The 22,992-nt window shown below is 40.7% G+C and overlaps 2 protein-coding genes across 2 annotated transcripts; one reads left to right on the top strand and one right to left on the bottom strand.

The window, feature by feature from the left end:
* Positions 1 to 331: 331 nt before the first annotated feature.
* On the top strand, positions 332 to 11,467 carry LOC145863305 (uncharacterized). Its single transcript, XM_082968327.1, has 2 exons — positions 332 to 959; positions 10,063 to 11,467. The coding sequence occupies exons 1-2, from the start codon at positions 563 to 565 to the stop codon at positions 10,692 to 10,694; spliced, it is 1,029 nt and encodes a 342-aa protein (XP_082824453.1). The 5' UTR covers positions 332 to 562; the 3' UTR covers positions 10,695 to 11,467.
* A 147-nt stretch (positions 11,468 to 11,614) lies between these two features.
* LOC145863321 (uncharacterized) lies at positions 11,615 to 14,851 on the bottom strand (the record flags this gene model as incomplete). The annotated part of the gene is made up of 1 exon (XM_082968328.1): positions 11,615 to 14,851. A coding segment is annotated over one exon (1,203 nt), but the record flags the coding sequence as incomplete, so codon positions are not given.
* Positions 14,852 to 22,992: the final 8,141 nt, after the last annotated feature.

Below are 22,992 nucleotides of genomic sequence, written 5' to 3'. Positions count from 1 at the left end.
GGTATCAATAACTCGGTGCTTATTTTGATATCTAGTTATTTGACTGAGTCAGAAATACAGATGTGGATTAGAGGTTAAGTTTGTTTTAAATTCTCATAAAACATCTGAACTAATCTAACAACACGTGTTGCTCTTTGTAAGTGTTGATATAATATTAATATTTAATAGAGATAAAAAAAACGTTTCCCTAAACTGCTTTATAATATTATAATTCAATGAAGAATAAAAATAGTTTTCCCTCCTCAACTGCGTTTCCTCCCTCCAGACAGCAGATGGCGATATGTGTCTTTCAGGCGATGTTTCTCGTGTGACGTATAATCTAGTGGACGGAACGCTTCTTCAACAACTGCAGCCACCTCGGTAGCTCGCTAGCCAACAAAGTCGGAACATTCAAGTTCTTTAGACAATTTCGTGGTTTATTTACCACTTTATTTTAAACATACTTATGTGGAAACAACTAGCTACCCCATTTAATTTAATATTTACGTTGTAAGTCAACTAGCTGGCTGGTTAAGTTAGCACTAGTCTAGTCGCTAATGCTAACTAGCTGTTATCCCCGACCATGAGCTCACTAAGCTACTCTCCTGTTAAAGAAGAGGAGGTCTGCTGGACGGAGGAAGAAGCTCTTGTGAAAGAGGAGGAGGAAGAGGGACTTTGGCTCAACGTTGTCGTGAAAGAGGCAGAGGAGGATGTCACACTACAAAGACAAGTAGAGGGTGAAGCTGTTACAGTGAAAGATGAAGAGAAAGACGTTACAGAGAAAGATGCATTCAGAGTGAAAGATGAGGGCGATGTTACTGTGAATAAAAAGGAGGAGGATGCAGTTTTTGGAGTGGAGGATGAAGTGAAAGAAGATGAACACGTTTTTGGAATGAAGGATGAAGAGGGGGAGATTACTGTCACATTAGAGGAGGACGAAGAAGAGAAGACTGGAGAACTGATTAACACCAGTAAATACAGTGAGTACTATCTTATAAAACAGGGACATTGATCTGATTAACACCAGTAAATACAATGAGTACTATCTAATAAAACAGGGACATAAATCTGATTAACACCAGTAAATACAGTGAGTACTATCTTATAAAACAGGGACACAAACTCTGCAGTTGTTGAACTAATGTGTGATTTTTAAAAGGACATTCTACATTTGAATATGTTTCTGTACTGTCGGAATTGTTCATGACGTCCTCTAGTGATTTAAAAAAAAACTTTTCCTGTTGAAAAGTGATATATAAATACAGTGAAGTATAAACACACTAAAAGGAAACAAATAAATGTTTTGAGCAAAATAGTGTTTTTTTAGACAACTGCAAACTAGACGGAGTGAGTGATGTCATAGTAAGGCCTTCAAGGAGTTGGCTTGATGGGAAGTCGTGATGTCATCCAATAGGAGACTGATCTTCATGTGAATATTAATTATTCTTTTTAAAATCATTCATGTTCTGTCAAGTTGGTTGTTGATCATTGCTAGAAAGCCATTTTCTAGTCTTTCCATAGACTTTCAAGACGATTTAAGTCCAAACTGTAACTAGGCCACTCAGGAACATTCAATGTCATCTTGGTAAGCTCCTCCAGTGTAGATTTGGCCTTGTGGTTTAGGTTATTGTCCTGTTAGGACAGTTTTTTGTATTCAGATCTCTGAAATGCTCTCTACCTACGTAACATTTAGTGTCTCCTTATGTTACGGTGGGAAAATAGTTTTCATGGGAACAGAAATCCTAAATCATTTCGGAGTTTGCTAAATCCAATGGTTCTAACCTAGAGTCACCTTAACTTTATTGACAACACCCAAATGGATACTGTCATTAACGCGGTTCTTCAATAATTACACATAACACATAATACTGTAGCTTTTTAGTTAGTCACATGTTCAACTATCATCAGTTGATCCAGGAAATCATTTTCTGAATGACAGTCACATGACAAACATCACGACATGCAACAACAACCAAAGTGCTTCTTCATTCATTACTCTGGTAAAGACAGTTATGCCGTGCTCCACGTTGGATGCAACATCCCAAACAAATCAATGTTCATAATGTGTTATTGTCTGGTTGATTTACAGTAGGGTCTCGTTAGTCTGTTTTGACACAGAGATACTTACCTCATAATGTGTAGAGAACTGTTCCTTGATGGATAGGCTATTGTACAACACACAGAGCTATTTTCCTTTATTCAGGACATTTAGAATGACAACACATTACAGAGTAGCCTAGTGGGATTATTCACCAAATTATCTGGTGATCAGGTTATGAAATATCATGACAAAGACATTTTAGTTTCCTTGTTTCACCTGAAATATTAAATTATATATAGTCTTAGGTGAAGTTATGGGTCCTACAGTAGGTCTATGTTGTTGTTAGGTGAAGTTATGGGTTGTACAGTAGGTCTATGTTGTTGTTTGGTGATGTTATGGGTCCTACAGTAGGTCTATGTTGTTGTTAAATCAAATCAAATTTCAAATCAAATCAAATGTTTTTATGTAGCCCTTCTTACATCAGCTTATATCTCAAAGTGCTGTACAGAAACCCAGCCTAAAACACCAAACAGCAAGCAATGCAGGTGTAGAAGCACGGTGGCTAGGAAAAACTCCCTAGAAAGGCCAAAAACCTAGGAAGAAACCTAGAGAGGAACCAGGCTATGAGGGGTGGCCAGTCCTCTTCTGGCTGTGCCGGGTGGAGATTATAACAATACATGGCCAAGATGTTCAAATGTTCATAGATGACCAGCAGGGTCAAATAATAATAATCACAGTAGTTGTCGAGGGTGCAACAGGTCAGCACCTCAGGATTAAATGTCAGTTGGCTTTTCATAGCCGATTATTGAGAGTATCTCTACCGCTCCTGCTGTCTCTAGAGAGTTGAAAACAGCAGGTCTGGGACAGGTTGCACGTCCGGTGAACAGGTCAGGGTGCCATAGCCGCAGGCAGAACAGTTGAAACTGGAGCAGCAGCACGGCCAGGTGGACTGGGGACAGCAAGGAGTCATCATGCCAGGTAGTCCTGAGGCATGGTCCTAGGGCTCAGGTCCTCCTCCGAGAGAAAGAAAGATAGAATTAGAGAGAGCATACTTAAATTCACCCAGGACACCGGATAAGACAAGGTAACTACTCTAGATATAACAGACTGATCCTAGCCCCCCGACACATAAACTACTGCAGCATAAATACTGGAGGCTGAGACAGGAGGGGACAGGAGACACTGGCCCCATCCGATGATACCCCAGACAGGGCCAAACAGGCAGGATATAACCCCACCCACTTTGCCGAAACACAGCCCCCACACCACTAGAGGGATATCTTCAACCACCAACTTACCATCCTGAGACAAGTCCAAGTATAGCCCACAAAGATCTCCGCCACGGCACAACCCAAGGGGGGGGGGGGGGGTGCCAACCCAGACAGGAAGACCACGTCAGTGACTCAACCCACTCAAGTGACGCACCCCTCCTACGGACGGCATGGAAGACAACCAGTAAGCCAGTGACTCAGCCCCTGTAATAGATAATAATAATAGATTAATTAATCATAATAATTAATAATGTAATAGAGGCAGAGAATCCCAGTGGAAAGAGGGGAACCGGTCAGGCAGAGACAGCAAGGGCGGTTCATTGCTCCAGTGCCTTTCCGTTCACCTTCACACTCCTGGGCCAGACTACACTCAATCATATGACCTACTGAAGAGTTGAGTCTTCAATAAAGACTTAAAGGTTGAGATCGAGTCTGCGTCTCTCACATGGGTAGGCAGACCATTCCATAAAATGGAGCTCTATAGGAGAAATCCCTGCCTCCAGCTGTTTGCTTAGAAATTCTAGGGACAATTAGGAGGCCTGCGTCTTGTGACCATAGCGTACGTGTAGGTATGTAGGGGAGGACCAAATCGAAAAGATAGGTAGGAGCAAGCCCATGTAATGCTTTGTAGGTTAGCAGTAAAACCTTGAAATCAGCCCTTGCCTTAACAGGAAGCCAGTGTAGAAAGGCTAGCACTGGAGTAATATGATTAAAAAAAATGGTTCTAGTCAAGATTCTAGCAGCCGTATTTAGCACTAACTGAAGTTTATTTAGTGCTTTATCCGGGTAGCCAGAAAGTAGAGCATTGCAGTAGTCTAACCTAGAAGTGACAAAAGCATGGATGAATTTTTCTTTATCATTTTTGGACAGAACATTTCTGATTTTTGCAATGTTACATAAATGGAAAGAAGCTGTCCTTGAAACAGTCTTGATATGTTCGTCAAAAGAGAGATCAGGGTCCAGAGTAACGCCGAGGTCCTTCACAGTTTTATTTGAGACGACTGTACAACCATCAAGATTAATTGTCAGATTCAACAGAAGATCTCTTTGTTTCTTGGGACCTAGAACAAGCATCTCTGATTTGTCCGAGTTTAAAAGTAGAAAGTTTGCAGCCATCCACTTCCTTATGTCTGAAACGCAGGCTTCCAGCGAGGACAATTTTGTGGCTTCACCATGTTTCATCGAAATGTACAGCTGTGTGTCATCCGCATAGTAGTGAAAGTTAACATTATGTTTTCGAATGATACACCCAAGAGGTAAAATATATAGTGAAAACAATAGTGGTCCTGAAACGGAACCTTGAGGAACACCGAAATGTACAATTGATTTGTCAGAGGACAAACCATCCACAGAGACAAACTGATATCTTTCCGACAGATAAGATCTAAACCAGGCCGGAACTTGTCCGTGTAGACCAATTTGGGTTTCCAATCTCCAAAAGAATGTGGTGATCAATGGTATCGAAAGCAGCACTAAGGTCTAGGAGCACGAGGACAGATGCAGAGCCTCGGTCTGACGCCATTAAAAGGTCATTTACCACCTTCACAAGTGCAGTCTCAGTGCTATGATGGGGTCTGAAACCAGACTGAAGCATTTCGTATACATTGTTTGTCTTCAGGAAGGCAGTGAGTTGCTGCACAACAGCTTTTTCAATTTTTTTTGAGAGGAATGGGAGATTTGATATAGGCCGATAGTCTTTTATATTTTCTGGGTCAAGGTTTGGCTTTTTCAAGAGAGGCTTTATTACTTTATTACAAGATAATGCAAAGCAGTGCGACAGAAACAACAACACAGAGTTACACATGGAATAAACAAGCGTACAGTCAATAACACAATAGAAAAAAGGAAAGTCTATATACAGTGTGTGCAAATGGCATGAGGAGGTAAGGCAATAAATAGGCCATAGTAGCAGAATAATTACAATTTAGCAGCTTAACACTGGAGGGATAGATGAGCAGATGATGATGAGCAGATGAAGGTGTGTAAGTAGTGATACTGTTGTGCAAAAGAGCAAGAAAGTAAATAAAACAATATGGGGATGAGGTAGGTAGATTGGCTGGGCTATTTACAGATGGACTATGTACAGCTGCAGCGATCGGTAAGCTGCTCAGATAGCTGATGTTTAAAGTTAGTGAGGGAAATGTTAGTCTCTAGCTTCTGCGATTTTTGCAATTCGTTCCAGTCACTTGCAGCAGAGAACTGGAAGGAAAGGCGGCCAAAGGAGGTGTTGGCTTTGGGGATGACCAGTGAGATGTACCTGCTGATATACCTGCATGTGAATATTAAAGTCACCAAAAATTTGAATATTATCTGCCATGACTACAAGGTCCAATAGGAATTCAGGGAACTCAGTGAGGAACGCTGTATATGGCCCAGGAGGCCTGTAAACAGTAGCTATAAAAAGTGATTGAGTAGGCTGCATAGATTTCATGACTAGAAGCTCAAAAGACGAAAATGTCCGGTTTTTTTTGTAAATTTAAATTTGCTATCATAAATGTTAGCAACACCTCCACCTTTGCGGGATGCGCGGGGGATATGGTCATTAGTGTAACCAGGAGGTGAGGCCTCATTAACACAGTGAATTCATCAGGCTTAAGCCATGTTTCAGTCAGGCCAATCACATTAACACATTAAGATTATGATCAGTGATTAGTTCATTGACTATAACTGCCTTGGAAGTGAGGGATCTAACATTAAGTAGCCCTATTTTGAGATGTGAGGTATCACAATCTCTTTCAATAATGGCAGGAATGGAGGAGGTCTTTATTCTAGTGAGATTGCTAAGGCGAACACCGCCATGTTTAGTTTTGCCCAACCTAGGTCGAGGCACAGACACGGTCTCAATGGGGATAGCTGAGCTGACTACCCTGACTGTGCTAGTGGCAGACTCCACTAAGCTGGCAGGATGGCTAACAGCCTGCTTCCTGGCCTGCATCCTATTTCATTGTGGAGCTAGGGGAGTTAGAGCCCTGTCTATGTTCATAGATAAGATTAAAGCACCCCTCCAGCTAGGATGGAGTCCATCACTCCTCAACAGGCCAGGCTTGGTCCTGTTTGTGGGTGAGTCTGTCACGCAAATTTCTATCCCAATGTTCTAACTAAACTATTTTATATCTGTCTAATTCCTGAAGGTTGTAAATCTCCAGTTCAATGAAATAGACAGTCTCAGCCTGCAATAGATCAATTCATTCTTCAAAATGAGAACAGTCTTTTTATAGCACACACACAAATGAACTCGCATCAGTAGAAACTCCACCTCTCTTTAGGTGGACTGTATTTTTCCACAGTTCACATACATTGTTTATCACACTTCTGCAATATGTTTCATCATCTTCTGCAAGCCTAGCCATTTCTAACAGTTTCTCTCCTCCCTAGGTTGGGGAGGCCTCTTTCCAGTTATTAGTTTCACCGTTATCACAAGTCGACAGTTCAGCTGTCCTTGAATGTCTCAACTATCTCGTATTGCAAAATAGTAACACAATGACCTAGTCTTAAAAAGTCACACACATTATTGGATTATGACTCTAACACATTTCATACAATTATATGGTTTCAGGGTGGAATACATTAGTCATTATCTTAAACATACAAATTCTTCTGTCAGAGTCCCAGAAAGAGGTCCAATTATCTACAAAATCTATCTTTTGGGAGGGGCAGAAAACAGTTTTCAACCAGCGATTGAGTTGTGAGACTCTGCTGTAGAGCTCATCACGCCCCCTAACTGGGAGGGGGCCAGAGACAATTACTCGATGCCGACACATCTTTCTAGCTGATTTACAAGCTGAAGCTATGTTGCGCTTGGTGACCTCTGACTGTTTCATCCTAACATCGTTGGTGCCGACGTGGATAACAATATCCCTATACTCTCTACACTTGCCAGTTTTAGCTTTAGCCAGCACCATCTTCAGATTAGCCTTAACGTTGGTAGCCCTGCCCCCTGGTAAACAGTGTATGATTCGTTTTAAGTCTAATACTGCGGGTAATGGAGTTGCCAATGACTAGGGTTTTCAATTTGTCAGAGCTAATGGTGGGAGGCTTCGGCGTCTCAGACCCCGCTCGGCCTCTAACTCCGACTTGCTGCTTAATGGGGAGAACCGGTTGAAAGTTTCTGTCGGCTGAATAAGTGACACCGGTTGAGCATTCCTACAGCATTTCCCTCCAGAAGCCATGAGAAAGTTGTCCGGCTGCGGGGACCGTGCGAGGGGGTTTATACTAACGTTACTATCTGTACTTGCTGGTGGCACAGACGCTGTTTCATCCTTTCCTACACTGAAGTTACCCTTGCCTAACGATTGCGTCTGAAGCTGGGCTTGCAGCACAGCTATCCTCGCTGTAAGGCGATCGTTCTCCTGTATATTATGAGTACAGCGACTGCAATTAGAAGGCATCATGTTAATGTTACTACTTAGCTTCGGCTGGTGGAAGTCCTGACGAACCATGTCCAGATAAAGCGTCCGGAGTGAAAAAGTTTAATGAAAATAAAAAGTTGAGTGAGGGAAAAACTAACAATATAAACGTAATTAAAAAGCTAAAAACCGTAAAGTTGTCAGGTAGCAAAGTAAGATTAGCAACAAAACGCACAGCAGCACGTAACAAGTCTGCAAGTTGTGACCGGAGACTTGTTAGGTGAAGTTATGGGTCCTACAGTAGGTCTATGTTGTTGTTAGGTGGAGTTATGGGTCCTACAGTAGGTCTATGTTCTTGTTAGGTGAAGTTATGGGTCCTACAGTAGGTCTATGTTATTGTTAGGTGAAGTTATGGGTCCTACAGTAGGTGTATGTCGTTATTAGGTGAAGTTATGGGTCCTACGTTGTTGTTAGGTAACGTTATGGGTCCTACAGTAGGTCTATGTTGTTGTTAGGTGGAGTTATGGGTCCTACAGTAGGTCTATGTTCTTGTTAGGTGAAGTTATGGGTCCTACAGTAGGTCTATGTTGTTGTTAGGTGGAGTTATGGGTCCTACAGTAGGTCTATGTTGTTGTTAGGTTAAGTTATGGGTCCTACAGTAGGTCTATGTTATTGTTAGGTGAAGTTATGCGTCCTGCAGTCGGTCTATGTTGTTGTTAGGTGAAGTTATTGGTCCTATGTTGTTCGGTGATGTTTTTGGTCCTACAGTAGGTCTGTGTTATTGTTAGGTGAAGTTATGGGTCTTACAGTAGGTTTATGTTGTTAGGTGAAGTTATGGGTCCTACAGTAGGTTTATGTTGTTGTTAGGTGAAGTTATGGGTCCTACAGTAGGTCTATGTTGTTGTTAGGTGAAGTTATGGGTCCTACAGTAGGTCTATGTTGTTCGGTGATGTTTTGGGTTCTACAGTAGGTCTATGTTGTTGTTAGGTGAAGTTATGCGTCCTGCAGTCGGTCTATGTTGTTGTTAGGTGAAGTTATTGGTCCTATCTTGTTCGGTGATGTTTTTGGTCCTACAGTAGGTCTGTGTTATTGTTATGGGTCTTACAGTAGGTTTATGTTGTTAGGTGAAGTTATGGGTCCTACAGTAGGTTTATGTTGTTGTTAGGTGAAGTTATGGGTCCTACAGTAGGTCTATGTTGTTGTTAGGTGAAGTTATGGGTCCTACAGTAGGTCTATGTTGTTCGGTGATGTTTTGGGTTCTACAGTAGGTCTATGTTGTTGTTAGGTGAAGTTATGGGTTCTACAGTAGGTCTATGTTGTTGTTAGGACCAATAACTTCACCTATGTTGTTCGGTGATGTTTTGGGTCCTACAGTAGGTCTATGTTGTTAGGGGAAGTTATGGGACCTACAGTAGGTCTATGTTGTTGTTAGGTGAAGTTAAGGGCCAATTGGTTAAAAACTTAGTGTACAAACCCTTATTGTCAGGCTGATGGCAAAGCTAGCCAAAGAGCATTTTTGTAGTTGAAGTGTTTAAGTATAAAGCAGTTGATTTGCGACAGTAACACAAACATATTAAGCAGGGGATTCAAGCGAGCCTTACAATTAAAATCCAAAAGTAACGTGAAATGCACTTATAAGCAACAACAAATGATAATAATAATCATAATCAACCTGAAAATGGAGGCGATATTTGCTGTCAGCCTATGAGAACTCCCCTGAGTTTCCCCCACGGTGGTGAATTAGTGAATAGACACAGAGCTTAATGTGAGTTTCCTTGAGTAGCACTCCTGATCTTGCGCTGTAATATTCAGAATACATTGTGAAAAACTAAAATCTTTGCTCACCATTTTTTGCTCCAGGCAGATATACTACATCCATAACTAGTGGTTTCCTCATTCCCAGATCTACTACATCCATAACTAGTGGTTTGCTCATTACCAGATATACTACATCCATAACTAGTGGTTTCCTCATTACCAGATATACTACATCCATAACTAGTGGTTTCCTCATTACCAGATATACTACATCCAAAACTAGTGGTTTCCTCATTACCAGATATACTACATCCATAACCAGTGGTTTCCTCATTAGCAGGGAGGTGTTTCTGCAATCAAATTGTGTGCGCATTGCCCTCGTGCTGCAATTTTAGCAAACACAGAAAGGGGCCTATAATGGAGACCAAAAGTCGTCTTGCACACTGCTTAGAGTTTTAACAACATGAATAACTTATTTCTAGTTACTACTAATGTGAAAACAAGACAAAATATGATTGTTGCTAAGTTGACTGTCTTAATGGTCAAATAATTTAACAGACGTCAATTGTTGTATAACTTCATGGGTACGACCTTTTACCTCAAATAAACAGTGGATTTCTGCTGTTGTGGGCCTTTAATCATCTGTCTGACTTTGCCGTTCACACAGGAGAGAGGCGTGACTATCGTGGATCCTCTGAGGAACCTCAACAACCTCATGATGCTGACGAGGCAGAGAAGAGTCTCTCCAGATCAGAACACCTCAAGAAACACCAGCAGAGATCCACAGGGAAGAGAACTCACTGCTGCTCTGACTGTGGGAAGAGATTCACCTCATCAGGCATTAAAATTCATCAGAGAACACACACAGGAGAGAAATCTTATTGCTCTGGTGAATGTGGGAAGAGTTTTGTTCAATCTACAGGTCTGAGAGTGCACCAGAGAATACACACAGGAGAGAAATCTTATAGCTGTGGTCAATGTGGGAAGAGTTTTGTTCAATCTGGTCATCTGACATTACACCAGAGAACACACACAGGAGAGAAATCTTATAGCTGTCGTCAATGTGGGAAGAGTTTTGTTCAATCTACAGATCTGACAGTGCACCAGAGAAGACACACAGGAGAGAAACCTTATAGCTGTACTCAATGTGGGAAGAGTTTTACTCAGTCAGGTGGCCTGAAATCACACAAGAGAACACACACAGGAGAGAAATCTTATAGCTGTGATCAGTGTGACAAGAGATACTTTGATAAAAGCTCTCTGATCAAACATCAGAAAATACATGAAGTTATTTCGTGATATCAATGAATTAATGTCACAATGTAGAATGTTTTAACATTGTAGAAGGAGTATTTTAATGATATCACAATGTAGAACCCTAAACGTTTGTCCCCTGTTCTATTGATTTCAGCATGATATGGATATTAGCCTCAGGGGGAAAATCCAGGCTCTGAATTGAAAGAGTACTATTTATGTGATTTAACAAGAAGTACTAACAAAAAAAGAGTTGTGTTACACTTACCACGTTGGTGACCCACTTGAATCAAAATGCAACACTTCAAAATGTAGCCAGCTGTTTTCTACAAGTTGTCCTCTAACCAGTGATGTACACATTATTCCCAGATTCCGTGTGGTTTTTGAGCTGTTAGTTTTAACAGGATGTGCAACCTCATCTCCCTCCTCTCGCACAAATGATTTTAGCGACCCCTACATTTAAATGCATCACTCCAAAATGTAGCTGACTGTCTTCTGCAGGTTGTCCTCTAATCAGTGAGGTAAAATATATCTCCCATTTCCATGTGTTTTTTTTAGTTTCAACATCACGTACAACCTGATTTCCCCCTAATGGATATCAGTGATTTATTTGTGCTTGTGCAGTTTATAAGCTGCTTGTTTCAAAAAATACAAGTAATATGATTATTGTGGCAGATGTTTGTGTGTAAATACCACATGTTATGTTTAGGTTTTCAATTTATCCCAAACTGTTTCTGCATATTGGTTATTGATTTAGACACGTTAAAACGGTGTTTTAACGTGTCTTAATCAATAGAGGATATCCCAAGTGTGGTCTCCCTGAGATCCCAAGTTAGAGGGATCCCTCGTGCACCATTTACCCAGGTCATCAGGAGCGGTCACCAAGTCAAGATTCACATCCCCAAATGTGGTGGTTATTTTCTTTAAAATCAATTGAGGAGACAAACTTATCACACAAGTCAGAGTTATTCTTAAACTAAATCTTTATTCACTTAATAATGGAGCAGGGCAATACAACGTACAAAATTAATCAAACGAGTGCTCTACGATAATGATGGCTGGTCAACAACTCCCCCCCAGATGATTCGTTGAGAGCCACAATACAAAAGTACAAAGGTATTTTACAGTCAAGATACACCCCTTTCAACCTACATGACTGGGACCTAAAAAGACACCCACCATGAGACCCACTAAATCTGCCCAAGAAGAGGCAAACAAAAGAAAAACACACACCAAACTTAAAGACAGGAAGCAAACCAAAAAGGTGTTGACTCTCCACATGTATCAAGACAACTGGAGCACTGGGCCAGACACTCTTAAATAGAACCTGGACCAGCTCAGGTGAAACACCTTCCCACTAACGAGATGGACAAGCCAGCACAGGTGTAACACATACTGACTAACGAAGTGACACCAATCAGTGCGTCCTACGTGCTAACGGAGCTGTACGGGCTAACGAGCTAGACGTGCTAACGAGCTAGACCGCGCTAACGAGCTGTACATGCTAACGAGCTAGACGTGCTTAAGTCCAACCTCAAAACATAAATGGAAAAACCAAAGCCTGTAACACCTTCCCCCTTAAGACAACAAATATATCCTACATTTCTTTTGGACAAGTTTGCTCACCACCAACAGAAAACAACTTCCATTTCACATTATAATCAACTAAATGTATTCCCTTCTACAATATAAACATGGTGTCTACTGGCTGTCAACAATTAAAAACAAGAAAAAACATTTCTAAATAATATACAGTATCTTTTCTCCATCTTTCGTTCTATACAATCCTTCCTTAGCTTCTAGAACTCTCGTCCTCTTGGAACGAGCCCAAACAAAACTCATCTCCAATAGGACACAGACATGTCTGATTTCAAGAGGAAACTCCTGCAATATCTGTACTAACTTTCCACCTCACTGCAGAGCTTCTCTCTCTTTTCAGGGTTCACTAGATAGGTATGTTGTTGGATTGGGGCCCAGTCCCCAATGTCATGTTCTAGTACATTTGGTTTGGCACATCTGGGAATGAACCCTGATATTCTAAAAGCAGGGCAACAATGTCAATATAATTGTACCAAAAAAATTGTCAGTTGGTTGCATAAATAAATATCATTACTAAATGTTTCATGAAATGAAAATATGAAATAGCCCCAATGTCAAAACACAGTTTTAAGTGTCCAAATCAATAACCAATACGCAGAAACAGTTTGGGATGAATTGAAAACCTAAACATAAAATGTGCTATATACACAAAACATCTGCCACAATAATCATATTACTTGTATTTTTTTTTAAACAAGCACCTTGTTTTCACAAGTAGCAATAAATCACTGATAATCGATTAGGGGGGAAATCAGGTTGTAAGTGATGTTGAAACTAACAACTAAACAAAACACATGGAAATGGGAGATCTATTTTACCTCACTGATTAGAGGACAACCTGCAGAAGACAGTCAGCTACATTTTGGAGTGATGCATTTAAATTTAGGGGTCGCTAAACAAAGGAACACAACACTTATTTGTCATAACTCATCGATATCATGCTAAAATCATTTGTGTGACAGAAGGGAGATGAGGTTGCACGTCCTGTTAAAACTAACAGCTCAAAAACCACACGGAATCTGGGAATAATGTGTACATCACTGGTTAGAGGACAATTTATAGAAAACAGCTTGCTACATTTTGAAGTGGTGCATTTTGATTCCAGTGGGTCACCAACGTGGTAAGTGTAACAACTTTTTTGTTAGTAACTTTTTGTTAAATCACATATATAGTACTCTTTCAATTCAGAGCCTGGATTTTCCCCCTGAGGATAATATCCATATCATGTTGAAATCAATAGAACAGGGGACAAACGTTTAGGGTTCTACATTGGGACATCATTAAAATACTCCTACTACAATGTTCAAAAATTCTACATTGTGACATTAGTTCATTGATATCATGAAACAACTCCTTCATGTAAGTAGTTTCTGACATTTGATCAGAGATCTTTTATCAGATTATCTCTGGTCACAGCTATGAGGGTTCTCTCCTGTGTGTGTTCTCTGGTGTTTAGTCAGTAAAAAACTCTTCCCATACTGATCACAGCTATTCGGTTTCTCTCCTATGTGTGTTCTCTGGTGTTTAGTCAGACCCCCAGACTCAGTAAAACTCTTCCCACACTGATCACAGCTATATGGTTTCTCTCCTGTGTGTGTTCTCTGGTGCACTGTCAGATGGCCAGATTGAACAAAACTCTTCCCACATTGACCACAGCTATAAGGTTTCTCTCCTGTGTGTGTTCTCTGGTGTAGCGTCAGAGTGCTAGATGCAGCAAAACTCTTTCCACATTGATCACAGCTATAAGGTTTATCTCCTGTGTGTGTTCTCTGGTGTAATGTCAGATGGCCAGATTGAACAAAACTCTTCCCACATTGACCACAGCCATAAGGTTTCTCTCCTGTGTGTGTTCTCTGGTGTAGAGTCAGATTGGTAGATGCAGCAAAACTCTTCCCACATTGATCACAGCTATAGGGTTTCTCTCCTGTGTGTATTCTCTGGTGCACAGTCAGTTCTCCAGATCGACCAAAACTCTTCCCACATTGATCACAGCTATAAGGTTTCTCTCCTGTGTGTGTTATCTTGTGTTGAGTCAGAATGTTAGATGTAATAAAACTCTTCCCACATTCATCACAGCTATAAGATTTCTCTCCTGTGTGTGTTCTCTGGTGTTTAGTCAGACCCCCAGACTCAGTAAAACTCTTCTCACACTGATCACAGCTATACGGTTTCTCTCCTGTGTGTGTTCTCTGGTGTGATGTCAGATTGCCAGATTGAACAAAACTCTTCCCACATTGATCACAGCTATAAGGTTTCTCTCCTGTGTGTGTTCTCTGATGAATTTTAATGCCTGATGAGGTGAATCTCTTCCCACAGTCAGAGCAGCAGTGATTTCTCTTCCCTGTGGGTCTCTGCTGGTGTTTCTTGAGGAGTTCTGATCTGGAGAGACTCTTCTCTGCCTTGTCAGCTTCATGATGTTGTTGAGGGTCCCCAGAGGATCCACGATAGTCCCGCCTCTCTCCTGTGTGAACGGCAAAGTCAGACAGATGGTTAAAGGCCCACAACAGCAGAAATCCATTGTTTATTTGAGGTAAAAGGTCGTACCCATGAAGTTGTACAACAATTGACGTCTGTTCAATTATTTGACAATTAAGACAGTCAACTTAGCAACAATCATATTTTGTCTTGTTTTCACATTAGTAGTAACTAGAAATAAGTTATTCATGTTGTTGAAACTCTAAGCAGTGTACCAGACGACTTTTGGTCTCCAATATAGGCCCCTTTCTGTGTTTGCTAAAATTGCAGCACGAGGGCGATGCACACACAATCTGGTTGTAGAAACTCCTCCCTGCTAATGAGGAAACCACTAGTTATGGATGTAGTATATCTGGTAAGGAGGAAACCACTAGTTGTGGATGTAGTATATCTGGTAAGGAGGAAACCACTAGTTATGGATGTAGTATATCTGCTAATGAGGAAACCACTAGTTATGGATGTAGTATATCTGCCTGGAGCAAAAATGGTGAGCTAAGATTTTAGTTTTTCACAATGTATTCTGAATATTACAGCGCAAGATCAGGAGTGCTACTCAAGGAAACTCACATTAAGCTCTGTGTCTATTCACTAATTCACCACCATGGGGGAAAACTCAGGGGAGTTCTCATAGGCTGACAGCAAAAATAGCCTCCATTTCCAGGTTGCTTATGAGTGCATTTCACATTACTTTTGGATTATAACTGTAAGGCTCGTTTGAATCTCCTGCTTAATATGTTTGTGTTATTGTCGCAAATCAACTAATTTATACTTAAAAAACACTTCAACCAGTAAAATGCTCTTTAGCTAGCTTTGCCATCAGCCTGAAACTGAGGGTTTGTACATTTGCATCTAGACGTTCCGCTAGCGGAACGCCTCACTAATATCCAACGGTAGAGCGTGGCGCGGAATACAAAAACCTTAAAAATGCTATAACTTCAATTTCTCAAACATATGACTATTTTACACCATTTGAAAGATAAGACTAAGTATCTCTGTGTCCAAACAGACTAACGAGACCCCGCTGTAAATCAAGCAGACAATAACACACTATAAACATAAATTTGTTAGGGATGTTGGATCCAACATGGAGCACGGCATAACTGTCTTTACCAGAGTAATGAATGAAGAAGCACTTTGGTTGTTGTTGCATGTCGTGATGTTTGTCATGTGACTGTCATTCAGAAAATGATTTCCTGGATCAGCTGATGATAGTTGAACATGTGACTGGAACTAAACAGCTACAGTATTAAGAATTATGTGTTATTATTGAAGAACCACGTTAATGACAGTATCCATTTGGGTGTTGTCAATAAAGTTAAGATGACTCTTGGTTAGAACCATTGGATTTAGCAAACTCTGAAATGATTTAGGATTTCTGTGCCCATGAAAACTGTTTTCCCAGCGTAATATAAGGAGACACTAAATGTTACGTAATTAGAGAGCATTTCAGAGATCTGAATACAAAAAACTGTCTGACAGCAAGATCCAGTATTTAAGTTGAAGTTCATCATATGACAAGCTTAATGTTATGACTATAACTACTGTTCCCTGAAGGAGGGAAACTAGGTACAACATACAATTAAATCCTCATGTTATGACTATAACTACTGTTCCCTGAAGGAGGAAAACTAGGTACAACATACTATTAAATCCGTGCCTCTCTGGAAGCCCCGCCTTCCACAGGTGATGACCGTGAGGCTCGGATTTATTCCTTAAATTTAATACCGCTCTTCACCGACCCAGGAAAGGGCAGCGCCAAACACGTGTTGCACCTCGTTTCCCTCCTTCATGGAAGAGTAATTATAATCAAAGTTACACTCCCTTTCAGTCGGTCAACTTCGGTACAACATACTATGGGAAAATACAATCATTCCCCATGCCGACCCAATCGGATACTAAATGAAACGACCCCTGGCAGACCACCCAGACCTTACCCCGCAGTTTTGTCAATTTATTCATTGTCTTTTGTTTGAAACTCCTGTCAATGTTGAGTAAGGACGGGCACCTGATTACACATATAGAAGTAGGATTAATCTACCTGGCCTGTACACAAATGTAGGCCTATAAATGTGCCCATTTGGGGATGTCTGATAGTATTTCAACCTGGTCGAGAATAATTTTTATTTTATTAACCTCTTACATCTAGACGTTCCGCTAGCGGAACACCTGCTCCAATATCCAATGATAGGCGTGGCGCGAATGACAAATTCCTCAAAAATACAAAAACTTCAATTTTTCAAACATATGACTATTTCACAGCATTTTAAAGATAAGACTCTCCTTTATCTAACCACACTGTCTGATTTCAAAAAGGCTTTACAGCGAAAGCAAAACATTAGATTATGTCAGCAGAGTACCAAGCCAGAAATAATCAGACACCCATTTTTCAAGCTAGCATATAATGTCACAAAAACCCAGAAGACAGCTAAATGCAGCACTAACCTTTGATGATCTTCATCAGATGACACACCTAGGACATTATGTTATACAATACATGCATGTTTTGTTCAATCAAGTTCATATTTATATAAAAAAACAGCTTTTTACATTAGCATGTGACGTTCAGAACTAGCATAACTTCCGGGGAATTTGCTAACAATTTACTAAATTACTCACGATAAATGTTCACAAAAAGCATAACAATTATTTTAAGAATTATAGATACATAACTCCTCTATTCACTCGATATGTCCGATTTTAAAATAGCTTTTTGGTGAAAGCACATTTTGCAATATTCTAAGTACATAGCCCAGGCATCACGGGCTAGCTATTTAGACACCCGGCAAGTTTAGCACTCACCAATATCAGATTTACTATTATAAAAGTTTGATTACCTTTTGTTGTCTTCGTCAGAATGCACTCCCAGGACTGCTACTTCAATAACAAATGTTGGTTTGGTCCAAAATAATCCATCGTTATATCCGAATAGCGGCGTTTTGTTCGTGCGTCCCAGACACTATCCGAATGGTAAAGAAGGGTCGTGCGCATGGCGCAATTCGTGACAAAAAAAATCTAAATATTCCATTACCGTACTTCGAAGCATGTCAACCGCTGTTTAAAATCAATTTTTATGCCATTTTTCTCGTAAAAAAGCGATAATATTCCGACCGGGAATGTCCATTTAGCTAAACTGAGGAAAGTAAACAAAGCTTTCGGTCGACGCGGGCACGAGCCTGAGTCTCACAGTACTGTAACCAGCCACTACCCAAACGCGCTACTTTGTTTCAGCCAGAGCCTGCAAAGCCACGATTCCGCTTTTTGCCGCCTTCTGAGAACCTATGGCAGCCGTAGGAAGTGTCACGGGACAGCTAAGATCCTCACTCTTCAATAAACAGAGACAAGAAGAACGACACCTTGTCAGACAGGCCACTTCCTGCATGAAATCTTCTCAGGTTTTTGCCTGCCATATGAGTTCTGTTATACTCACAGACACCATTCAAACAGTTTTAGAAACTTTAGGGTGTTTTCTATCCAAAGCCAATAATTATATGCATATTCTAGTTACTGGGCAGGATTAGTAACCAGATTAAATCGGGTACGTTTTTTATCCAGCCGTGAAAATACTGCCCCCTAGCCATAACAGGTTAATACACGTGGGTGGTGTTTATATATGGAAAAATACACATTCGAAATTTTCAACCAATCGATTGGTAGAAACAAAATTAGACTCTTGGTTGGCCAAGATTTATTTTAGTTGGGGACAGCACTAGAAGATGATTTTGGGGCTCCCGAGTGGTGCATTTCAGTGCTTGAGGCGTCACTACAGACCCTGGTTCGAATCCTGGCTGTATCCCAACTGGCCGTGATTGGGAGTCCCATAGGGAGACGCACAATTGGCCAAGCGTCGTCCGTCATTGTAAAAAATAATTTGTTCTTAACTGACTTGTCTAGTTAAATAAAGGTTACATTTGAAAAATATAATAAAACATAGAGCATTCAGAAAGTTCAGACCCCTTCCCTTTTCCACATTTTGTTAAATTACAGCTTTATTCAAATGTTTAATGCCCATCCAAGAGACTGTCGACCAATCATGTTCACATTGTCATGCTGTGACACGCAGTTCCTAAAATACATGTTATAAACTAAGCTAATTGTCCCAAAATCCCTTTTAAAAAGTCAGGGTACGAGTGAGAAACCGTCAAGGCACCAACTTTGAGAAGGTTCTAAAACAAAGGTTTCAAACCAATTCATGAATGTTATTGAATCATATAAATGTTATTGAATCTAGGTATGTTTCACCCTTAATGTAATTGAATCTATGTATACAGTTGAAGTCGGAAGTTTACATACACATTAGCCAAATACATTTAAACTCAGTTTCTCACAATTCCTAACATTTAATCCGAGTGGAAATTCTTCCCTGTCTTAGGTCAAGTAGGATCACCACTTTATTTTAAGAATGTGAAATGTCAGAATAATAGTAGAGAGAATGATTTATTTTAGCTTTTATTTCGTTCATCACATTCCCAGTGGGTCAGAAGTTTACATACACTCAATTAGCATTTGGTTGTATTGCCTTTAAATTGTTTAACTTGGTTCAAACGTTTTGGGTAGCCTCCCACAAGCATCCCATAATAAGTTGGGTGAATTTTGGCCCATTCCTCCTGACAGAGTTGGTGTAACTGAGTCAGGTTTGTAGGTCTCTTTGCTCGTACACGCTTTTTCAGATCTGCCCACAAATGTTCTATAGGATTGAGGTCAGGGCTTTGTGATGGCCATTCCAATACATTGTTGTCCTTCAGCCATTTTGCCACAACTTTGGAAGTATGCTTGGGGTCATTGTCCATATGGAAGACTCACTTGCAACCAAGCTTTAACTTCCTGACGGATGTCTTGAGATATTGCTTCAATATATCGACATACTTTTCCTTCCTCATGATGCCATCTATTTTGTGAACTGCACTAGTCCCTATTGCAGCAAAGCATCCCCACAATATGATGCTGCCACCCCTGTGCTTCACAGTTGGGATGGTGTTCTTCGGCTTGCAAGCCTCCCCCTTTTCCCTCCAAACATAACGATGGTCATTATGGCCAAACAGTTCTATTTTTGTATAATCAGACCAGATGACATTTTTTCAAAATGTACGATCTTTGTCCCCATGTGCAGTTGCAAACCGTAGTCTGGCTTTTTTTTATGGCAGTTTTGGAGCAGTGGCTTCTTCCTTGGTGAGCGGCCTTTCAGATATAGGACTTGTTTTACTTTGGATATAGATACTTTTGTACCTGTTTCCTCCAGCATCTTCACAAGGTCCTTTGCTGTTGTTCTGGGATTGATTTGCTCTTTTCGCACCAAAGAACGTTAATCTCTAGGAGACAGAACGCGTCTCTATCCTGAGCGGTATGACAGCCGCGTGGTCCCATGGTGTTTATACTTGCGTACTATTGTTTGTACAGATGAACGTGGTACCTTCAGGCATTTGGAAATTGCTCCCAAGGATGAACCAGACTGAGGTCTTGGCTGATTTCTTTTGATATTCCCATGATGTCAAGCAAAGAGGCACCGAGTTTGAAGGTATGCCTTGAAACACATCCACAGGTACACCTCCAATTGACTCAAATGATGTCAATTAGCCTATCAGAAGCTTCTAAAGCCATGGCATAATTCTCTGGAATTCTCCAAGCTGTTTAAAGGCACAGTCAACTTAGTGTATGTAAACTTCAAACCCACTGGAATTGTGATACAGTGAATTATAAGTGAAATAATCTGTCTGTAAACAACTGTTGAAAAAATTACTTGTGTCATGCACAAAGTAGATGTCCTAACCGACTTGCCAAAATTACAGTTAGTTAACAAGAAATGTGTGGAGTGGTTGAAAAACGAGTTTTAATGACGCCAACATAAGTGTATGTAAACTTCCAATTTGACAACAATTTGACCCCCACAGCAAATCTTAACTGCCAATTATAGAATATACTATATAGCCTTGAAATCAGGTTAAAACTATAATTTTGACCTCATGGGTGGCCAGTCCTTGTATTTATAGTGTAGTCAATTCAGGGGGTAGCCCTGAGCTGGACTCAAACCTGGGTCCAGCAACTGTCAAGCCAACATCTTATAACTGTTACGCCAAGATGTCTGAACTTCTTGAAGAGGTCGCTAGGTTTTGGATTAAGGTTGATACAATAGCTTCCTCTATGAATTTGAGAGTGGTTACATTTCTCCAGCCCCCATCCCTCAGCTGTTTACCAAACCAAGTCTCTGGACAGCCATTTTGTTTCTGTTTAAAACCTAGGTTGCCCCTTTAAACAAGCCACACAACAATCAATCAACCAATATGCAGTTGAAACAATAACAAAGTTGTAATTCCATCACTGTCTTGGTAATAAGATGATGATGGGGCTGGAGAAATGTAACTAATTTCAAATTCATAGACAGACCTATGGATGCAAGGACTGATCATCCATGATATCAACATTATAGTTTTAATCATGTTGAGGCTATACAGTGTTGATTTACATTGTTTCTAGACATTGGAGTAAAAAAAGCTTATTTGGGGTTCTGATGGGGTACAACAGTTGAACTAAGCTCACGAAGCATGTGTTATATTCTTAAAGAATCAATGGCTATAAATAAATAATTATAAAGTCTAAATATGGATGTAGCTATTGCATATTTCCCCTTTAACACCACACATCAGTTCAACAACTGCAGAGTTTGTGCCTCTGTTTTTAAGACAGTACTTACTAGTGTTAATCAGGGAACGGTTTCTCAAAACCATCTTATTGCTAAGTTCACCGTTAGAACCATTGGATGCCTCAAGATGCTTTTGGGAAACCGGGCCCAGATATCCAGTTTCCTCCTCTTCTTCTTCCTCCTCCTTTTTCGATGTGACAGTGATCTCCTCCTCCTCCTCTTTCACTCCAAAAACAGCATCCTCCTCTTTCTCATCCTCCTCTTCTTTTACTGTAACATCCTCCTCCTCTTTCACTCTGAACGAGTCTTCCTCTTCTTTCACTGAAACGTCTTTCTCTTCTTCTTTCACTGTAACAGCCTCACCCTCTACTTGTTTTTGTATTGTAACATCCTTCTCTTCCTCCTCCTCTTTCACAAGAGTTTCTTCCTCCGTCCAGCAGACCTCCTCTTCTTTAGCAGGAGGAGAGTAGCTTAGTAAACTCATGGTCGGAGATGTTAGCTAGTTAGCATTAGCGACTAGCCTAGTTCTAAGATAACTTAGCAAACCTGCTAGCTGACAAACAACGTAAATATAGAATTAAATGGGCCAACACGTACATACGACATAAGTGTGTTTAATACACAGCGACTAATATACACCAAACCAGTGTAAAGAGCGTGAATGTTGTAGCTATGTTTGCTAGAAAGCTACGGAGGTGTCTGACTAGCTGTTGTTGTTGAAGGAACGTCCCGTCCACTAGATTATACGTCACACTGGCAGCATCGCCTGAACCTAAAAGACGCACATCGCCATCTGCTGACTGGAGTGGGCAACGCAGTTGAGGAACCAAACGTTTATTTTTCATTTATTTCAGGAAAGTTTAATATTACATTAAGTCGTTCAAAGAGAAGCATGTGTTGATTGATTCGTGTTTAATGAGTGAGAATTTAAAAAAAACTTTACACCCACTACATATTTGCATTGAACCATACTTCTGACATGGATCATTTTGACCCGAGGCATATCTTTTATCATAGCCAAAATGTGGTTTATTCAATTCTTCCAATTTTTCATGACTTTGTCAATCAACTGGTTGTTAATTAATAATTTTAACATCTCCTCCATCCCTCCCCCCTATACCCCAAACTGACTCCCCTTGTCCCACTCCATCCTAAATCTATTAACATCTCCTCCATCCCTCCATCCCTCCCCCGCCATACCCCCAACCGACTCCCCTTGTCCCACTCCCTCCTAAATCTATTAATATCCCCTCCATCCCTCCCCCACATACCCCAAACTGACTCCCCTTGTCCCACTCCATCCTAAATCTATTAACATCCCTCCATCCCTCCCCCTCTATACCCCAACCTGACTCCCCTCTCCCTGCTCCCTCCTAAATCTATTAACATCTCCTCCATCCCTCCCTCCCTATACCCCTAACTGACTCCCCTTGTCCCACTCCCTCCTAAATCTATTAACATCCCTCCATCCCTCCCCCCCCGATACCCCAAACTGACTGCCCTTGTCCCACTCCCTCCTAAATCTATTAACATCTCCTCCATCCCTCCCCCCCCTATACCCCAAACTGACTCCCCTCTCGCCACTCCCTCCTAAATCTATTAACATCTCCTCCATCCCTCCCCCCTATACCCTAA

This window comes from Salmo salar, chromosome 02 (genome assembly GCF_965601325.2).
Source record: "Salmo salar chromosome 02, fSalSal1, whole genome shotgun sequence".
NCBI classification, from domain to species: domain Eukaryota; kingdom Metazoa; phylum Chordata; class Actinopteri; order Salmoniformes; family Salmonidae; genus Salmo; species Salmo salar.
The sequence above is the reverse complement of the archived record's forward strand: the minus strand, read 5'-3'. Positions and strand labels throughout refer to the sequence as shown.

Bases quoted from the DNA above. Each gene is read 5' to 3' on its own strand.
- LOC145863305 (XM_082968327.1), top strand. From the start codon at position 563: ATGAGCTCACTAAGCTACTCTCCTGTTAAAGAAGAGGAGGTCTGCTGG. The intron at 960-10,062 runs GTGAGTACTATC...CCGTTCACACAG, and splicing joins GATTAACACCAGTAAATACA to GAGAGAGGCGTGACTATCGT.